At 38.5% G+C, this 18372-nt stretch overlaps 1 protein-coding gene across 5 annotated transcripts in view; it reads left to right on the top strand.

Annotated features, from left to right (window-relative positions):
* Positions 1–18372, top strand: part of HELZ (helicase with zinc finger) — a 142245-nt gene that overhangs the window by 30823 nt on the left and 93050 nt on the right. For all 5 annotated transcript variants that reach the window (XM_058676247.1, XM_058676249.1, XM_058676246.1 and 2 more), the window contains 6 exons: positions 3219–3275; positions 8982–9033; positions 10330–10405; positions 12530–12728; positions 13174–13281; positions 14271–14568. In XM_058676247.1, coding sequence (XP_058532230.1) covers positions 3219–3275; positions 8982–9033; positions 10330–10405; positions 12530–12728; positions 13174–13281; positions 14271–14568 — 790 coding nt within the window. The remainder of the gene's footprint in view (positions 1–3218; positions 3276–8981; positions 9034–10329; positions 10406–12529; positions 12729–13173; positions 13282–14270; positions 14569–18372) is intronic.

Here is an 18372-nt window from a genome sequence, read left to right as displayed (position 1 = left end):
GAGTTTTTTTTTTTTTTAAAGATTTATTCATTTTATTACAGCCAGATATACAGAGAGGAGGAGAGACAGAGAGGAAGATCTTCCATCCGATGATTCACTCCCCAAGTGAGCCGCAACGGGCCAATGCGCGCCGATCTGAAGCCGGGAACCTGGAAACTCTTCTAGGTCTCCCACGCGGGTGCAGTGTCCCAATGCATTGGGCCGTCCTCGACTGCTTTCCCAGGCCACAAGCAGGGAGCTGGATGGGAAGTGGAGCTGCCCGGATTAGAACCGGCGCCCATATGGGATCCCGGGGCTTTCAAGGCGAGGACTTTAGCCGCTAGGCCACGCTGCCGGGCCCCTTACAGAGTTTTTTTATTTTTAAAGTAACTTATTTTGTTTATATAAAATGAACACATTTCATTTATTTCACAATACAGATTAAGAAGCACAGTGATACTTTCCACCCCACCCTCCTTTCTTCCTGTGTTCCCCACAAACATTCCTTCCTTCCTTCCTTTTTTTTTTTTCTTTTAATTATTTATTATTTTTACTTCATTAATTACATTGTATTATGTGACACAGTTACATAGATACTTGGGTTCTCCCCACCCCTCCCCAAACCCTCCCACCATGATGGATTCCTCCACCTTGTTGCATAACCACAGCTCAAGTTCAGTTGAGATTCCCCCATTGCAAGCGTATACCAAACATAGAGTCCAGCATCTTATTGTCCAGTCAAGTTCAACGGCTTCTTAGGTACACCCTCTCTGGTCTGAAGACAGAGCCAACAGAGTATCATCCCAGTCAATTGAAAGCTCCAACATACCATCAGCAAAAATTTACATCATTATGGAATTAATTGACATAGTAATGAGTAACCAATATGTTAAAAGTAAATGCGAGTTCCCAGCCACCTTCTGTGACCACCTCACTTGCATTTCAATTTTAGTTTATACACAACATATAACATTCATAACATAACATGTTATACATAACATCATATCATCTTAAATTAAGGCAAACATGTGGTATTTAACCTTTTGGGATTGGCTCATTTCCCTTAGCATTATGGTTTCCAATTTGGCCCATTTGGCCACAAAGAACTGCATTTTGTTTTTTTTAATAGCTGAGTAGTATTCCATGGAGTAGATGAACCATAGCTTTCTTATCCAATCCTCTGTTGATGGGCATTTTGGTTGCTTCCATGCTTTTGAAATTACTGATTGTGCAGCTATGAGCATAGGAGTGCATGTTGGTTTCTCATAAAACAATTGTTCTGGATATATTCCTAGGAGTGCTATTGCTGGATCATACGGTATGTTGAATTTGAGTTGTTTGAATATTCTCCATACTGATTTCCATAGAGGCTGTACCATCCTGCAGCCCCACCAGCAGTGGAGTAGGGTTCCCTTTTCCGCGCAACCTCGCCAACAAGTGTTGTTGGTGCTTTTATTCATTTGGGCCAGTCTTACTGGCGTTCCCTTACAGAGTTTTAAAACCACTTATTAAATGTTTAAATCTGTTTAAACTAACGATTACGTTGGTTTCTGAAGATGGTTTGGAAGTCAGGAGCCATAGCCATTCTCATGGGGCTGTCCAGTTCTATTCAGACTTTGGGATCCAGTTTTCAAAACATAGCATTTAGTTTTCTAGATTCTTCCTCCCCCATCCCTCCCCATTTTGATTGAGACAATTAAGACTACTTTTTGGGACATTAAAGTTGATGATCTGTAGAAACTAAAACAAAAGAGATAAAGATTTTTTTTTCCACTAGCAGGCATTTGCCATCGGATGTGCTGGTTTTGTTTTTAGAGCTGTAACAACAAACAGAAAAAGCAAAAAATATATATTTTTGCTATGCCGAGTTAAGTCCACAAATCACACAGTGTTCCCCTTACTCATTCTGCATTGTTCTAGATGCTGACAGTCTGCAGCATGGTTGTGCTTCTGCTGAAAAGAAATAGATTTGGGAAGAAAATAGGATTGAACAAGCACTGGCTTATTGTTGAATATCATGTATTGCTCCATCTCAGAGTGATCGAGTCGATGCCTGGTGAATTACTGTTTAATTAGCTTAGCAATGTCTTTTTCCTCCAAATTTATAAATGGATTTGAAAGCTATACTGATTAATTAATATAGCAAAATTACAGAACTCTTCTAAATTAGATGATAAAAATGTATTTTTGTTATTAAGATGCTTATTTTTTAAAGAGGTTTATTTATTTATTTCAAAATCAGAATTCCAAATAGAGAAGTCTTCCATCCATTGTTTCATTTTTGCTTCATTTTCCAGATAGCTCTTGGCTCCAACCCGGCTTTCCAGGTCTCCCATGTGGGAAGCAGTGGCTCAAACACTTGGGCCATTTTCTGCTGCGTTTTCCAAGCCATTAGCAGGGAACTGGAATGGAGTGTAGTGGAACCTGAAGTGGAGCAGCTGGGATATAAACTGGCACCTTTTTGGATCCAGTGTCTCGGGGGTGGCCTTACCCACTGTGCCACAGAGTCAACCCTTAAACTTTAAAGAGGTTTTTAGAATGTAGGTCCGCCATAGTATAGTTTTTACCTAGTAGATTTTTAGATTTTTTTTTTTTTAAGGATTTATTTTATTTTTATTACAAAGTCAGATATACTGAAAGGAGGAGAGATAGAGAGGAAGTAGAGCTGCCGGGATTAGAACCAGCAGCCATATGGGATCAAGGCGAGGACCTTAGCCACTAGGCCACGCTGCCAAGCCCAGATTTTTAGATTTAAAACTAATCCAAAGTGGTTTGCCTTTGAATCTCAATTGAAATCTGAATTTCAACACATTGAATATTTTCCTGCAATAACTTTATTAATGAGCCATATTTAAAACAGCATGATCACTGCTTGAGTATGGGTGACTCTAAGTTTGCACTTTAAATAAAAATATCTTAAGGAAGAAGGTAAAGGTTTAGGTTTATTTTGTCGTAGCTTATCTTGCCCTGCAGTAGTATCTGTTTTGAACAGTTTGTTAGTGTTTATTTTTAACTCCTGTGTAAAGTAATTATGGTGTTTACCAGACACACAGCGTAGCTTTTCCTTTTCCTTGTGGGTGTATAACTCTATAATAGCTGTTAATAATAGTGGAGATGAGGAGTGAGAATTGCACTGTTTTTTTAGATACATTTCAGAAACCACTGGGGTTGTAAGCTAAGTTGCCATAGCCAGAAACTACTATACTAATTGGTTTTCCTCATTTTCTTAACCCTTTTAGAATGGGATGGTAACAAAAGATTTGACGAGGCTGAAATCACTTCTCGCCGAAACCGAGGTAAGATTACTTCAGCGGATCTCTTGGGAAGCCCTTGACCCACTCTGGCTTAGTGAATCTTCTGCATTAATGCAGGAACTCCTGGTAGTGTCAAACAGGAAGGTGGGACTGTCTAGGGGGCCAGTGAGACCGTCTGCCGTGCCTCTGGAGCCCGTCAGAACCTGGCTGCTTCTCACGTCTCCTCTGCACCCCCCGTCTTCCTTCTGTCCCTAATTCCTGGGAACTGTTATAGCTAGAAAATGGTAGAGCATGACTGGAAAATTTCAGTTTTCAACTAATCTTCTGGTTGTTAGAAAACGGTCTTATTGGAAAAGAGACTAAAAAATGAGATACTCCTCAAGTGTCTTGTATTCTTTTTAATGATTCATTTATTTGAAAGGCGTATCACTCACACGCGCACACACACACACACACACACACACACATCTCCCATCTGCTGGTTCATTTCCAAAGTAGTCACAGTGTCTGGTGCTGAACCAGGCGGAAGCTAGGATCCTAGAATTCCATCTGGGTCTGTGGGTGGTAGGTGCTGAAGTACTTGGGCTGTCTTCCACTGCTCTCCCAGATCATTAGCAGGGAGCTGGATTGAAAGAGGATCAGCTGGGACTTTAAGCAGTATTCATATGGGATGTTGGAGTGGCTGGCGGGGCTTAACTTGCTGTTCCTCAGTGCGTGGGGACATATTTTGAGGGAGTTTGGGAAATGGAAGTATGTGACAAGGTAACAACACTGTGCTCCATAGGAGGACAGGGAAGGCATTGGAAGGCCTGACCAGGGCATGTGAGAGATGCATAACTTTGTAGGTCTTAAATTCCTGTTCCATATTTCAGCATATAAAAATAGTTCTTTTATGATCTGTTTAAAAGATAGCCATTGTGTCAGCTGTGATCATAAATGGAAGCCTTGGGGGCTCTGGTTTAGCCTGATGGTTAAGATACAGGAGTAGCTGTGTTTTATACCCAGCACCATCTCCCAGCTGTACTTTCCTGCCATTGATAAACCCTTGAAGGATTTAGTAATGGCTGAAGTGGTTGGGTCCTTTCTTGTGGAATACCTGAATTGTCTTACCTGGCTGGACCTGATCCCAGCTGTTGCTGACGTTTGGGAAATGAATTATCAAATGAGGTCTGTCTCTCTTCTCTCTGTTTTTGTTTATCATGTAAAAGAAACAGGGAGCTCATGCAGAGCGATTGATTGATTGATTTTGTTAAGTACTTGAGCACCGACTATGTGTGCTTGATGCTGAGCGAGACTCCTATCGTCCTGGAGCTCTGGAAGGTTACAGTCTATCTCAGGAGATAGAGGGCAAGTTAATTAATTAATTAAGCAATTGCAGGTGTGATTGATTTTCAGGTGGGTGATGGGAGGGAGAAGAATACGTTTTGCTGCTGCAGAGGTCACTGGATCAGGTGGTCAGTGACAGCGACAGTGAAGGCGAGAGCTCCGAGTTGGGGAGGGGCAGCTTGCAGGGAGAGTGAGAGCAGAGCCCGGGCCTTCTGCCTCGACCCTCCGCGGATGTCACGCCTTTCCTGTTCCAAATCTAGTGTGCCTCCTGGCTCATGCCAGTGGTGGTTGGCAAACAAGACAGGGACTGTCCAAACTTGGTGCAACAACTGCATTCGCTAGTGTTAGGTCTTTTTAAGTTATCAGTTTCTCTGTTTGATGTTACCCTTCAGTGAATTAACCAAGGACATTCTGGTTAATTTGAAAGCCATTTCTTTCCCCATATGTATGAACATCTTTTAAACTTGCAAGAAGTCACAGAAGAGAATTATAAATATTTTAGACTTTAAAAAAATGATAACATGGCTATATTTTATTATGATTTTCAGCTTGTTCTTAATTTGTATTGCCTTAAAGTTATTTTTTTAATGTTTATAAACTTGTTGCATGTAAGGACACAAATCACTTGACTTTTTGTATTTTGAGCACTGTGCTTTTGGAATAAGTGACTTAAGTTTTATTTGTAGTTATTGTTCTATGTGACCAAAGTAATATTCATTTTGGTTAGTGAACTGACATAACAAAGCCCATCTAGAAAAAGCTAGCAAACAATGTTCTCTCTGTTTATTATTGCATATAACATATTAAAAGATAGTAACAATTTGTTAAAAATTGGTCTGTGCTTATATTTAACTTGTGAATTCTAGTGAATGAGAGTGAAGATTTGAAACTAAAGACTGATTCAAAAAGCAAAAGCAAATGTTCTTGAGTAGAACAGAAACGACAGCAGTAGATTTAATTGTGGAGCTTTGAATTTTCACACCGTAATCTTTGCTTTTCCTGATGATGTCAGTAAAGACTGAAGATCATAAACCATTTGCTGTTGCCCTTCTGTCTTGGGGTCTCAGCATGTAAAAAGAGTGCTTAAAAAGCAAACATAGGGCCTGACACGATGGCTCAGAGGCTAAATCCTCAACTTGCGTGCTCTGGGATCCTGTATGGGTGCAGGTTCATGTCCCAGCTGTTCCACTCCATTTCCCATCCAACTCCCTGCTTGTGTCCTGAGAAAACAGTGGAGGACAGCTGAAGCCTTGGGCCCCTGCACTTATATGGGAGACCTGGAAGAAGCTTCTGGGTCCTGGCTACAGATTGGCTCAGTTCTAGCCATTGTGGCCACTTGGGGAGTGAACCAGCAGACAGAAAATCTGTCTCTTCTTTGTAAATATGTCTTTCCAATAAAGATAAATAACTCTTAAAAAAAAAGCAAACATAGCACTTGGCACTGCAGAGTAGCAAATTAAGCCACTGCCTGCAGTGCCAGAATCCCATATGGGTACCACTTCAATCCCAGCTGCTTCACTTCCCAATCCATCTCTCTACTAATGCACCTGGGAAAGCAACAGACATGGCCCAAGTGCTTGTGTCCCTGTTGTCACATGGGAGACTAGGGTGAAGCTCCTGGCTTCATCTCTTTCTGTCTATAACTCTGCCTTTCAACAGGCAAACATAACAGCTTAGAACCTGCATGCCAGGATGGCCAAATACACGGGCACACTCAGCTTACCCTGCCGTCTCTGGTGAGGATGTGCCAGATTGGCACTAGCCTGAGAACTCCAGTGATGGCTTGGCTTGCTCTGCCCCTCAGTACATCATTCCTGGCGCTGATGTGTGAAACATCCCAGATTTTTTTTCCCCTTCCAATGACTGAGCAAATGTTTTAGGCTTTATTTTACAGGCTTAAGATGATAACAGAAAAGAGTGGTGTTTGCATTCTTTATCTTGCATCTATGGCAAATTTACTTTGATAAGTTTTTAAGAGGAGGTACTTGAAAATTGTTATACTTGAAGTGAACCTTTAGCTTTCATATTATTTGTGTAAGTAGAATTATAGTTTAAGGGCTGATTTGATAGCACAGCATCTTGACCTTGCTTGTAGAATTAATGCCTTTAGAAGGATTTTTTTGAAATATAGGATATTTATAATACAAACAGTTTCTCCCATTTTGTTAATTTATTCTTATGTTCAATCCTTCGTTTTATTTAAAAAAGTGGATTATCTTTGAAAAAATAAGTAGATTAACTGAGAGTCAGAAGGCATTTTCCTATCCAAACGATATTATAATGATTCAGTCACAGCCCAATTTAATCAACCATATATACATTGTTGTGATATAATTATTTCAGTTATAACCAGTCAGCTTTTGGGATAGTCATCCATGTCTCAAGATATTCCACATTGCATGTTGGGCTAATGTTTCTTCCTCAATTCATTGAACATTTATTGGACTCTTGTGCTGTTCCAGACCCTAGAAAGCTGACAGTCCTATGAAAAGCCATCTGATGGGGACAGGTGTTGCGGCACCACAGGCTCAGCTGCCACTTGGAACACATGCATCCCATATCATATTGCATATTGGTTTGAGTTCCTGCTACTTCATGCTTCTGCTAATGTGCCTGAAAGGCAGCAGATATAGCCCAGGTTCTTGGGTGCCTGTTACCCACCTGGAAGTCCCAAATTGAATTCCTAGCTACTGGCTTCGGCCTGTTTGTGGGGAGAGGCTATTTAGGAAGTGAACCAGTGGATGGAAAATCTCTTTCCCTGTCTCTTATCTCTGTCCCTCTGACTTTCAAATATGTAACATACATAATTTTAAAAAAAGATTTATTTATTTATTTATTTATTTATTTATTTTATAAAGATTTATTTATTTTTATTACAAAGTCAGATATACAGAGGGGAGGAGAGACAGAGAGGAAGATCTTCCATCCGATGATTCACTCCCCAAGTGACCACAACGGCCGGTGCTATGCAGATCCGAAGCCAGGAGCCAGGAGCTTCTTCTGAGTCTCCCACGCGGGTGCAGGGTCCCAAGGCTTTGGGCCGTCCTCGACTGCTTTCCCAGGCCACAAGCAGGGAGCTGGATGGGAAGTGGAGCTGCTGGGATTAGAACCGGCGCCTGTATGGGATCCCGACGCGTTGAAGGCGAGGACTTCAGCCACTAGGCCACACCTCTGGGCCCTAACATACATAATTTAATAAGAAGTGATCTGATAGGCCTGTCCTACATGCAGGTAGCTAATGCATATGCAGAAGATAATGTAGTTGCAGTACTCGCAGAGCAAGAAGAGATTCATACTTTACAGGAATCATGGCAGCACAACTGTGGGGACCAAGTGTAAAGAATGAGACTAGCTAAGCAAAAACCCAGATGCTTTGGTACAGGCTTAGGTTGGCAAACTTTTGGTTGATTGAGGGATCAGTGAAATACGTGGCAGTGAGGGTGAGGACCTTAAATAGGACAGTGGCACTGGAAATAGTTTGAGAGAGATATTCTGGACCTGCTTGGGCAAGATTTGAATACTCATAGCAGAAAAGAAAAGAGTTGACCTTAAAGATGTCAATCTGGATCTCTTTGTGGGGAGAAGAATCCATTACCCTAGTAAGGGAACTGGCGGTGGATCAGGTTTGAGGTGAAGTTGATGAATTTAACCTTTGAAGTGCTTAGACCACTTGTCCATTCATCTGCCCATCCAGCTACTCACCATTCATTGCTAAGCAGCTGGTATGTGCCAGGCACCATGGGAGGTATAGGAATGCACAGGCAGTTGCAGATTGTGGACAGTAAACCCATATCCAGTATGTTCTGGGCTGCATTTTCATTAGGGATATGTGCTGTGATTGGCACTTGGTTGAAGTTGGGGAGTCTGTAAATTAGTGTCAGGTTAGACCCAAAGGCGGAGGTTGGAGATGGATCCAAGATACAGTGAGTAGTTCTGCAGCCTGGAACTTCAGTCTGGGAGAAGGGCATGTTCCCTGCTGAGGGGGACTTGGCAGAAGTGCTCCCAGGTCCCACAATCCTAGTGCCCCATTACCTGCAGCAGAAAAGGCACCTCTCTGGTTGGGCTCTGGTTGGTAGACATTAAGAAGTGGAGAGTAAAATTAATAAAGTGCATGGGCAGTGCTACTCCTGTGAAGTCCAGGACTGGAATCTTGGGTTTTCCTTCCTGTGAAGTCCAGGACTGGAATCTTGAGTTTTCCTTCCTGTCTTACTAGGTAATTCTGCAATAAGTGCCCACAAGAGTTTCTTTTCCACATGTATCAACACTAACATTTACTATAGAACAAAGAACAAAACGATCCTTTGCTGTTTATTAGTTCTTAACAATTTCTAATGATTTCAACTCCATCTTTAATATTGCAAATTACATTCAACATCAGCTGGTTATTTATTTTAAAAATGTCTTTCATTTGAAAAATTGCAGACAGCAACTAGTAACGTCCTCTCTGGATATCATGTGGAAGACTTAGATGAGGGTGAGTACCTGCTTGTGTAACTTTGTGATTCCAGGCTTTGCTGCTTGATTGATCATTGAGGAGAAATTTATTGAGTTATAATACATGTAAATAGAGATATGGGAGAATATTTGAACTGAATTTTAAGAAGTAGGTATGGATGAAAGCAGTTTTCTCCCTGGGACTCTTTTTTTGTAGAATAATGCAGTAATGGAGTTAACTTGGGGGCTTGTCTAGTTCACCTTCTTGTGTCTGTACATAACTAAATCTTAGCAGTCTGTAGAGGGAGGGCTTTTCTTCTTTCCTGCCTTGTCTTAGACTAGTCCAGGTGTTAACTTTCTGGGAGATCAGGAATCTGTAAGCTGAGCTGACCTTGTCCCAACTACTGTCTACAATCTCCTCACCTCTCCTCTTGTCTGGGAAAGAGGGGCCAGAAGTCAGTAAACCCTTGGTCTTTGCTGTGTCCTGTGGTATTGGCTTTCACAAACTTAGAGTCCTCTGTCTCTGGTAGGTGGTGAAGCTGATATTTACCAAGGTGTATGTCACGCAGCTGGTGAGGGTTGAAGCACAGCTCAAACTTAACCTGCCTGAATATCTTTTCTTTTTCTTTCTTTTTTGGGGGGTTGGGAGGATGCAGAGACCACAGTGAGCTAAGAAGTGGGAAATGTCTGTCAGGTTCTTGAAAACTTCTTGCTTAACAATTAGCCTAAACGGCTTTTGCCTTTTCTGTCTTAAGCCTTATTTTCTTTATCTTGTTTTGCACCTCATCTAAATAAGTCAAAATTCATTATTTTCAAAAGTAAACAAATGTAATTTTTTAGCTCCTGTGTTAGAATTTAACTTCCAATATAAGAAAGGATTATTCTGTACAGTGACTTGTGAAAAATCCTGACAAGCATGAATTATGATGTGGAATCTCTTATTTAGTATGCAGTAGTGGAATCTGTTATGTCAGATTTCCTTCCAGGAATTCCTGAGGAATTCCCGGTAGAGACTCATCCCAGGCTGCAGCAGTGACATGCCACACTCGCCTTCTCAGTTGTTAGGAAAGAGGTTGCACTGGAGATAGAGCCATGAATTGGCAGGACAGTCAGGGTCACCAGTCAATGTAAGTGTTGGATAAATGCCTATTTGGTTGGTTGATTGCTCAGGTGCTTGGTGTAGGTCCTGCTTTTTTGATAGAAGCTTAGGGATTACATGCTTTTTGCATAATTTGGAGTGGTGTGTCTCTGTGGATGTGTCTGTATTTTTTTCAACTAAGTGTTAAAGTTACTAGGAAGCCTCAAATGACAAGACTGTATCCTGATTACTCCACAGGGTCTTGTAATGGGTGGCATTTCCGCCCCCCACCTAGGGGAATCACAAGCAGCGAGGAGTATACTTTGTGTAAAAGGTAATGTGAATTCTTTTTTTAAATCAAATTACATGTCTTTGTTGAAAGTGTAGATAATTTTCCTAATAATTCAGATTTAAAGGTTATATATTAAAAAAGAAAAGGTATAATAAGTACAGTAATTTATTTTCTATTTGCAACGAAAGTAAAAAATGTCATTGTCATTAAATAATAAAAGTCAAAACACTATCCAGAAGCCACCTTTTAATTACAAACAAGTGATCTAAATGTAGGTCATTGAAATTTTATTCAAAGGCTCTTTATAAACCACATGTAATATTGTGGTTGAACTTAGTTGCTGACCTTTTGTTAATGTGTAATTTATCTAGGTTGTGGCAGTTGAAATTACTTCATGTAAACTGAAGTAGAGTGTGAAGGAGAGATGTTCAATTATTTTAATGTTGTCTAAAAATACTTTCAGGTAATAACTGCAGAATTAATGCGTAATTTGTATTTAAGGGCTAACCTTTTAAAGTTTAGTAAATATGTGTTAATGCAGAAGGAGTTATTAATGTCACATAATTGTTATATTCTCTTTATAAGAACTAGCACCTAGAGGAAATGTAGATATAAATTCTCACTCTACATTGTTTCTGATAATAAAGAAATTTGTGTGATTTTGGTGATTAAGATATCAGATTTGATTTTATAATAGAAGTCGGAATACTATATAGAAATTGTCAAAATTTCTAGTAGTATCATATTTTAAGAGAACTAGAACATAATCATATTAAAAGGAAATATGGGACTAATAGCTTAGATAAAAATATAAACTTTGCTAAGGAAAGAATTCAGAACAAACAATATAGACATAAGCAAACATAAATACATTATTTTTTTTAAATTATTTATTATTTAACTTCATTAATTACATTGTATTATGTGACACAGTTACATAGATACTTGGGTTCTCCTCCCTCTCCCCAAATACATTATTTTAAATGTTTTCTGCATCATAAAATAGTCTAATAAATAGTATAAATTTAAGTACTTTGTTGTATCATCAGGAGAAATGTTAGATAAACTCACCTTTTCAAGTATAGTGAAGCATTTAGTAATTTGCATTACTAAAGTGCTAAGTTTTATTACGTATTTCTTATTTGCTATCTTCTTTCTAGCTGAAGTTTATATGTCTCTGTGACCATTTTACTATTTATAATTTGATTTTCATTTTTTCTATCATAGGAGCATATAGATTTTTAAAAGTGTTTTTATTGGTTTAAGCACTGATTATACCCGTAATTTTGTAAAACATTTAAAACTTAAAAAAATCAGTGATCAGAATCTTTTATTTTTATTGTTTTTACCACTCTCCTCCCTGATTTAACAATTAGTTTTTGTTTTTAAGAAATTATTTCTGATTGATAAATGATTATATTTATATATGGGGTGCAGTATGATGTTTTGATACACTTGTGTGTGTATATTGTATAATGGTCAAACCAGTATAATTTGTATTGAAAATTTGAAAAATTTTTTTATTTCTTCATGGTGGGAACATTCAAAATGTTTTCTTCTTGCTGGTTGTAAGTGTGTACTGCATAATTGTTTGCTATAAGCACTCTGTTGTTCTCTCACAAAAATTAGAAAGTCATTAACCTTTATAATTGACATTTATAAAATTTAAAGAATTGAGTGTGAGTTGGGCAAATTTATGGCTGTAATATAAAATTTATTCTAAATTTATTTAGCACTTATAGGCAAATTAATATACTCCAATATCTTTAATGAAATATAAATAGTAGTTCATATAAGAAAGGGTTTTGCATTAAAGGTGAAAAGCAGAAGCCCTAAAATGGCAGTTTAGTAATATGCTATTTTTTTCAGAATGAAATTCATAATCCACTTGTGGTCAGTGGTGCTTTCAGACCAGTTCTACTTGGAGGGGAGCTTTGCAGTACAGTAGAGGCCACTCCTCAGTGCCCTTGTGTGTATTTTCTGTCCTCAGAGCTTCTGACTGTAATCTGCATAGAGATGGGCAGTGGAGGTGGGCAGTTGGGCCCTGCAGCTCCTCTCATGCGGGTTCAGTGTGGCCTTCCGAGGTGTCTTGTTTTTGTTATTGAAGAGGCTATGGTGCAAATGCTTCAGAGTGTATGATAAAGCAGTCTTTCCTGTCCTGCTTAGATTTTTAGAGCAAGGAATCTGTAGGTATGGTGCCCAGTGTACTTCAGCACATTCCCAGGAGGAGCTAGCGGAGTGGCAGAAAAGATACGCCTCACGGTTGATCAAACTGAAACAGCAAAACGAGAACAAACAGCTCTCAGGCACTTACATGGAAGCCTTGATAGAAAAGTGGATGAATTCATTATCTCCTGAGAAAGTGGTGAGGAAAATAAACTGCTTTTTGTTTTTAAAAATTGTTTGTCTTTTACAATAACTTAGTTGAATCTTGACTTACTATGTACAATGTTTTTGCTTATTTCCTTATCTTCTATATGGACAACTTGATTCTTGATTAAGTGATGTTTTTAGTGACAGAAGTAGACCCACTTGATAAAGCGCAGAACTAGACGGTTTGGTTGGAGACCTGCAGGTACTATGTTAATCGCTGTCCTTCAGGCAGCTTTGTGCTGCCAATTTAGGATTGTTGCTTCTTTTATTTTAAGCATTTTGTTTCTGTAAAAAGCTAAAAATGGATGTATAAAAATGCGTTCCTTGGTAAAACAGTTCCAGCACCACTTTTACTGTTGATGTTTATTTGCCACGCTAAACATCTTTGGTTCTGCTTTAGCGCTAAAAGGGTAACGTTAATTGGTCTCTGTTTTCAGCTTAGTGAGTGTATAGAAGGGGTGAAGGTTGAACATGACCCTGACCTGTCCGTTACGGTCAGCACCAAAAAATCCCACCAGACATGGACCTTTGCTCTCACCTGTAAGGTATGAATTTTGTACTAATTAAAGCACATCAGTTTTGTTTAGTTTTTCTTTCAAGGTTTTTTTTGAATCCTTCAATCTCTGTGATAAGAGAGCACTGAAGTTGTTTTTGTCTAAGTGCGTTTCTGTAGATACTGTTTGTGCTAAGGTATATCACTATGTTTTGATAATTGGAAGTATATTTTTTGAGTTGGAGATAAGATCTCTGTAGATTTCAGAATGCTTTCTTATTTATTTGATAAAGAATTCTTTGTCATGTTGGCTTCTAAACTTGGAACATAGGATGGGGTTCATGGCTTGCAATTAACTGTTTAAAACACTTGAATTGTTTAATCTGGTGGTTCTGGGATTTTTAAACGACTTTTTTATATTTGGTTTGATGAAATCACAAATTCTATAATGGATTTTTAATGTGAGATATTTCTGTAGTGTTTTCCATCTTGAATTGTAATTGTTACAGTTTAGTGTAGAAATGAAGTAAAAGATTCCTAAGCGTGTCTTCAGTGGAGAAGCTTTGTGCTTTGTGATATTTCTTCCACTGTCCCCTCTGTATTTTGGGATGAAAAATCAGTCAACATTTAGCTTCAGCCTTGAACCCAATCCAGTGCTTTCAGAGGCAATGGCCTTCTTACGAAGGCTCCCTGCTAGAGGCTATATTAAACTTTTTTTAGATTAAGGAATGGGAAGTTGGAGGTCAAGTGCAATATAAGATGGTAGCTTTTGTCACAGTGAAAGATGGACATATAACAGAAGGAGCAGGGAAGGCTAGTGATGTAACATAAATTTATCTTTTTAAAAAACTGATTTTTAAAAATCATTTTGATTTTCTTATTTTTCTAAGTGGCTTGGGAGCACAATTTGTGTTTTTAACAGTATATCTTAGAAGCATGGGAAAGTAGAAGTCCCTTATGAAATTATTTTCATTGAAGAGCCCAATTACAATTGGATTTTCACCCCCTTGTACTCAATGAATTATTTTAACTTCCTTGTAGCCTGCAAGAATGCTGTCTCGTGTAGCATTGCTTTATGATGCTCATCGTCCTCATTTTAGTATCATTGCAATATCTGCCGGAGATAGTACTACCCAGGTATCACAAGAAGTCCCAGAAAACTGTCAAGAATGGATAGGAGGAAAGATGGCCCAAAATGGATTAGATCATTACGTGTATAAAGTCGGGATAGCATTTAACACAGAAATATTTGGAACTTTTCGCCAAACCATAGTTTTCGACTTTGGATTGGAACCAGTACTCATGCAAAGAGTAATGATTGATGCAGCTTCTACAGAAGGTAATATTTAGACTTTTTTCCCCTGATACAATGTGTTACAAGGCAACATTAAAAGATGTATTGGCCCTCAACTATTCCATGGATAGGGAGGGAATGATAAGGTTGAGTCGTCCCGAGTTCACTGATTTGGTTGCTGTGTAAGGGGTTTAGAGGATGGTTCACGTGCCCTGTCTCTTTCAGTTGTCAGGCAAAGCTTGATAGAGTTTTCCAAAATTGTCTGATCAGGTCTATTCTGATCTACCAATTTGATTTTTAAGTAAAATCATTTTAGTGCAGTAAAATCTTTTAGTAGTTTGAATAGTATGTGATCTTTTTAATTGTAATTTTGTATATACCTATAATGTCTGTTTCCATGTCCTATTGACTGTGCAGTAAGCTTCGCTGACGTTAGGTGCAGCACCTTGTCCCTGAAGGAAGCTTCAGACGTTAGTTTGATAGTTACTGTTCACTAGGATGAAGGACCAAAGTACTTTCAATAGGATCTGCTCCAGGTTCTTGGGAAGAGGTCCCTGGTTTCAACATGTAAGCAGTAACAATAGATGAATTACTCTGTATGTTTTCATATTACTGCCAGTCTTTCACTGTTTTGCTTCAGTCCAACAGGGCAGGGTAGGACACATTAGCTAACGTTTCCTTGGCTTTTGGTTGGATTTGCACGTGCGTTTTTTTTTTTTAAGAAACACTAAGTATTTACTTTGTAACAGACACTACATATAAGAGAACAGTAGGAAATTTGTTGTTGTGTTGACTTTAGGTTATTGTTTACTCTATACAACAGTGGTCTATTTATGAGAACCTGTAAGTGTTTTCTTTAATTGAGCAATTGCTAATAGGATGTTATATTTGCATGTAGTGAACAGGTAGAAAAGTCTTCCTTTTTAAAGATGGTAGTGAAGTTAAAGCAATGTTTGTGCCGAAATTTAACAAGTGGGTGCAGTATTTTTGTTTGTGTGTTGATAATATCCAGAACTTATTTGGTGCTGATTTTGATACTTTCACCTGTTTTTAGTCTATTATATGTATCTTTGTGATCTTCTCAGTATTCTTTGGAATCACAGTAAATTAATTTCCATAGCCAAGTATTTATGATAGTGGGCAAAATTAATATTTGGTTTCAGTTAGCCTAGGATTTGGCCTGTTCTTCCATGGAGGACCAGATACTGTAGGTCTGCTGGGCAGATGGTCTTGGACAGCTAGCCAGCACTGTTCTACATTGGGACAACGGCCACTGAACAGGGTGCTGATGACTCAGTATGACAGCTTCAAAACCGCTGTGCATTAGCTTGGACTAGCTTGGACAGGATTTGGCTTGTTTGCCGTCATTTGTTCACTCTCATGCTAGTAAGTTGTTTTTAGAGATCAAAACTTGAGAGCTACTTGGAAGCACCCTTCTTAAATCATAGACTTAAATCATTGGAGAGACCAGCAGGCATCCCTTGCTCTCAGATATTCTTCATTGACATGTGGGCTATAATTTAAGAAGTTTGCTTTTAGGTTGGTGCTTTGTACTCATGACTTGTTTTCCCGTGGAAATAAGTATGTGTTGTCAAGAAATCATTTTTGTTAATGGAAATATATTACAATATTAAATATCTGCATACAAAGTGAAGAAAAAAAATGATGCTGTTGCAGCAGGTGAGAAGGAGATGGTCCTGAAGTGGATCTCAGGCCCTTTCCTGGGCTTGAGCAGAGTGCAGGTACCTGGACCACGTTTGTCTTAGATGTAAGTGGTGTTGTAGTTGGAAGAGAAGGGAACGGAAGAGTTAGACTTGAAACCCGAGTTTCTCTTTGTTATCTGTGCGTCCCAGGGCAGAGTTCTTAGTATCTCTGAGCTTCATGGCTAAACCTCTGTCAGAGAGTTAATAATATCTGTCTCAGAAGGTTCTAAGTAGAAATAAGCCTCCCATGACATTGGCTCATGGTAGGCATTTATTAAGTAGTAACTATTCCTTTTGTCATTAGCCATGATTAGGATAATGTTAACTTATGTGCAGAACGAGGAATGCAGGAAAAGGGTTAGCCTTTTTTCTTCTTTTTAAATGAGAACTGGGAGCTAGGGTGCTAGTAGAGAACAAAACGGAGATAAGGACAGAGCCAGCAAGGCCCATGACACCTGCAGATCGTGGCAGTAGGACACAATGAAGACACTGAAGGGTGAGCCGAGTCATGTTCTGAATCTCTTAACTGGAAAAAAATGAATCTCCTCTCTGATGCTTCTAATATATCAGTTCAAAACTACAGTAAATTGCACATTTCATGCAGACATTAGAGAGGGAATTAACACAGAAAAGGGTATCTTTCTCGTTTATGACACCGTATCCTTTTTTTCTACATGAATTCTTGGTAGTTTGATATCTTTGTTTTCTTTCAAATAAAGCTTTACCTTAGTAGTGATGTAAGGGAAAATAATTGAAGAAAATTAAACATTTTCTTGAATTCATTTGGAATCACTAATGTAATTTCACATAGTGAAAATTGTTTCTTGAGTATGGAAGTAAATTGAATGTTGTAAGAGAGCAATATAAAATATATTTTCTGATGTAAGATCTTGAACATGTTAAACAAATGAACTTTGGGCAAGTTAGATGGAATTTGACCAACTTTTTGTGGTCATTACTTAAATTATCTGACTTGTGTTAGTTTTCAGTTTTGTTTTATTTCCTTATTCTTAAAATCGATGTTATTGAGCAGCTTACTGTTTATGTTAGTCTCTCCACTCTCTTTCTGCATGATTCCATTTGCTTCATTATGATTTTTTTGAGCGTTCTTACAGAATTCTGATGAAAGCAGAATATAAATAGTGTAACATTTGTTTTCTGTTTCTGTCTTGGTAATAATGTTCTGATTATTACAGCAGTGTCCTTACTACCAAAAAATTTGAGAGCAAAAAAAAATTTTTTTATGTTAAACTACATTAAAAAAATTGGAAGCAATAAGGAAGCAAAGTGACAGTGTCCCATTTTGCATCTTTTCCTGGAATACATATAAGAGTATTGAGAGCAGGATATCTACTTTGTTAGATTGGCAGCAGGGTGACAGTGTGGCTAATTTGCCTGCCATTCCTAGCCAGTTTTTTTTTTTAATTTTATTTAGCTTGGCCCGGAGTTGGGAGAACAGTCATTCCAGATGTAATATATTGGCCCTTTTGCAGGCAGAGTTGGAAATGAAGTCAGAGCTGAGCTGTGACATATGTCCATACAGTTTTGACAGCATTATAAATTATAATACCGTTTTGTTTCTATACACACATATTTAGTGATGGTGTGAAACTGAAATTTGAATGGGAAATATATGTATTGCCTCTACTCCAGGACTGTTTATTGTTAAACAAGTTTTTCTCCTCACATTAATGCTGGAAACACATTTCTCTTCCGTAAGCTACAAATCTGGGCCCTGCTGGGCCATCTGTTGACTCAGTGCCTTCCTACCTGTGTTCCACTGAAGATGATATTAGCACCTGTAGCAGAAAGTTCCATGAACAAAGAAGTTTGGAAATACTGCCTGCTTTGTTTTTCTCTTAGACACTTCCAGGACACCTTAGTGATCCGAGGTACTCGGTGAACTGATTTGGTCATGGGACTTGGTTTTGTTAGTGTATAACCTATAGAAGAAGCTTACGGCAGACATGTGTGTTTCTCTAATGCATTGGTTAGTGTTGAATTAAAAATCCTATTATTAAAGATTCAGATTTGAACTTGGGGGGAAAATACATCTTTGTTTCCCTTTTATTATTGTCATGATGTTGAAAGCATGCAGACCTTTCCTGTTTGTATCCATGAATGAATATTTTTCCCCCTAGAAATT

This window comes from Ochotona princeps, chromosome 17 (genome assembly GCF_030435755.1).
Source record: "Ochotona princeps isolate mOchPri1 chromosome 17, mOchPri1.hap1, whole genome shotgun sequence".
Classification (NCBI taxonomy): Eukaryota; Metazoa; Chordata; class Mammalia; order Lagomorpha; family Ochotonidae; genus Ochotona; species Ochotona princeps.
The sequence above is the reverse complement of the archived record's forward strand: the minus strand, read 5'-3'. Positions and strand labels throughout refer to the sequence as shown.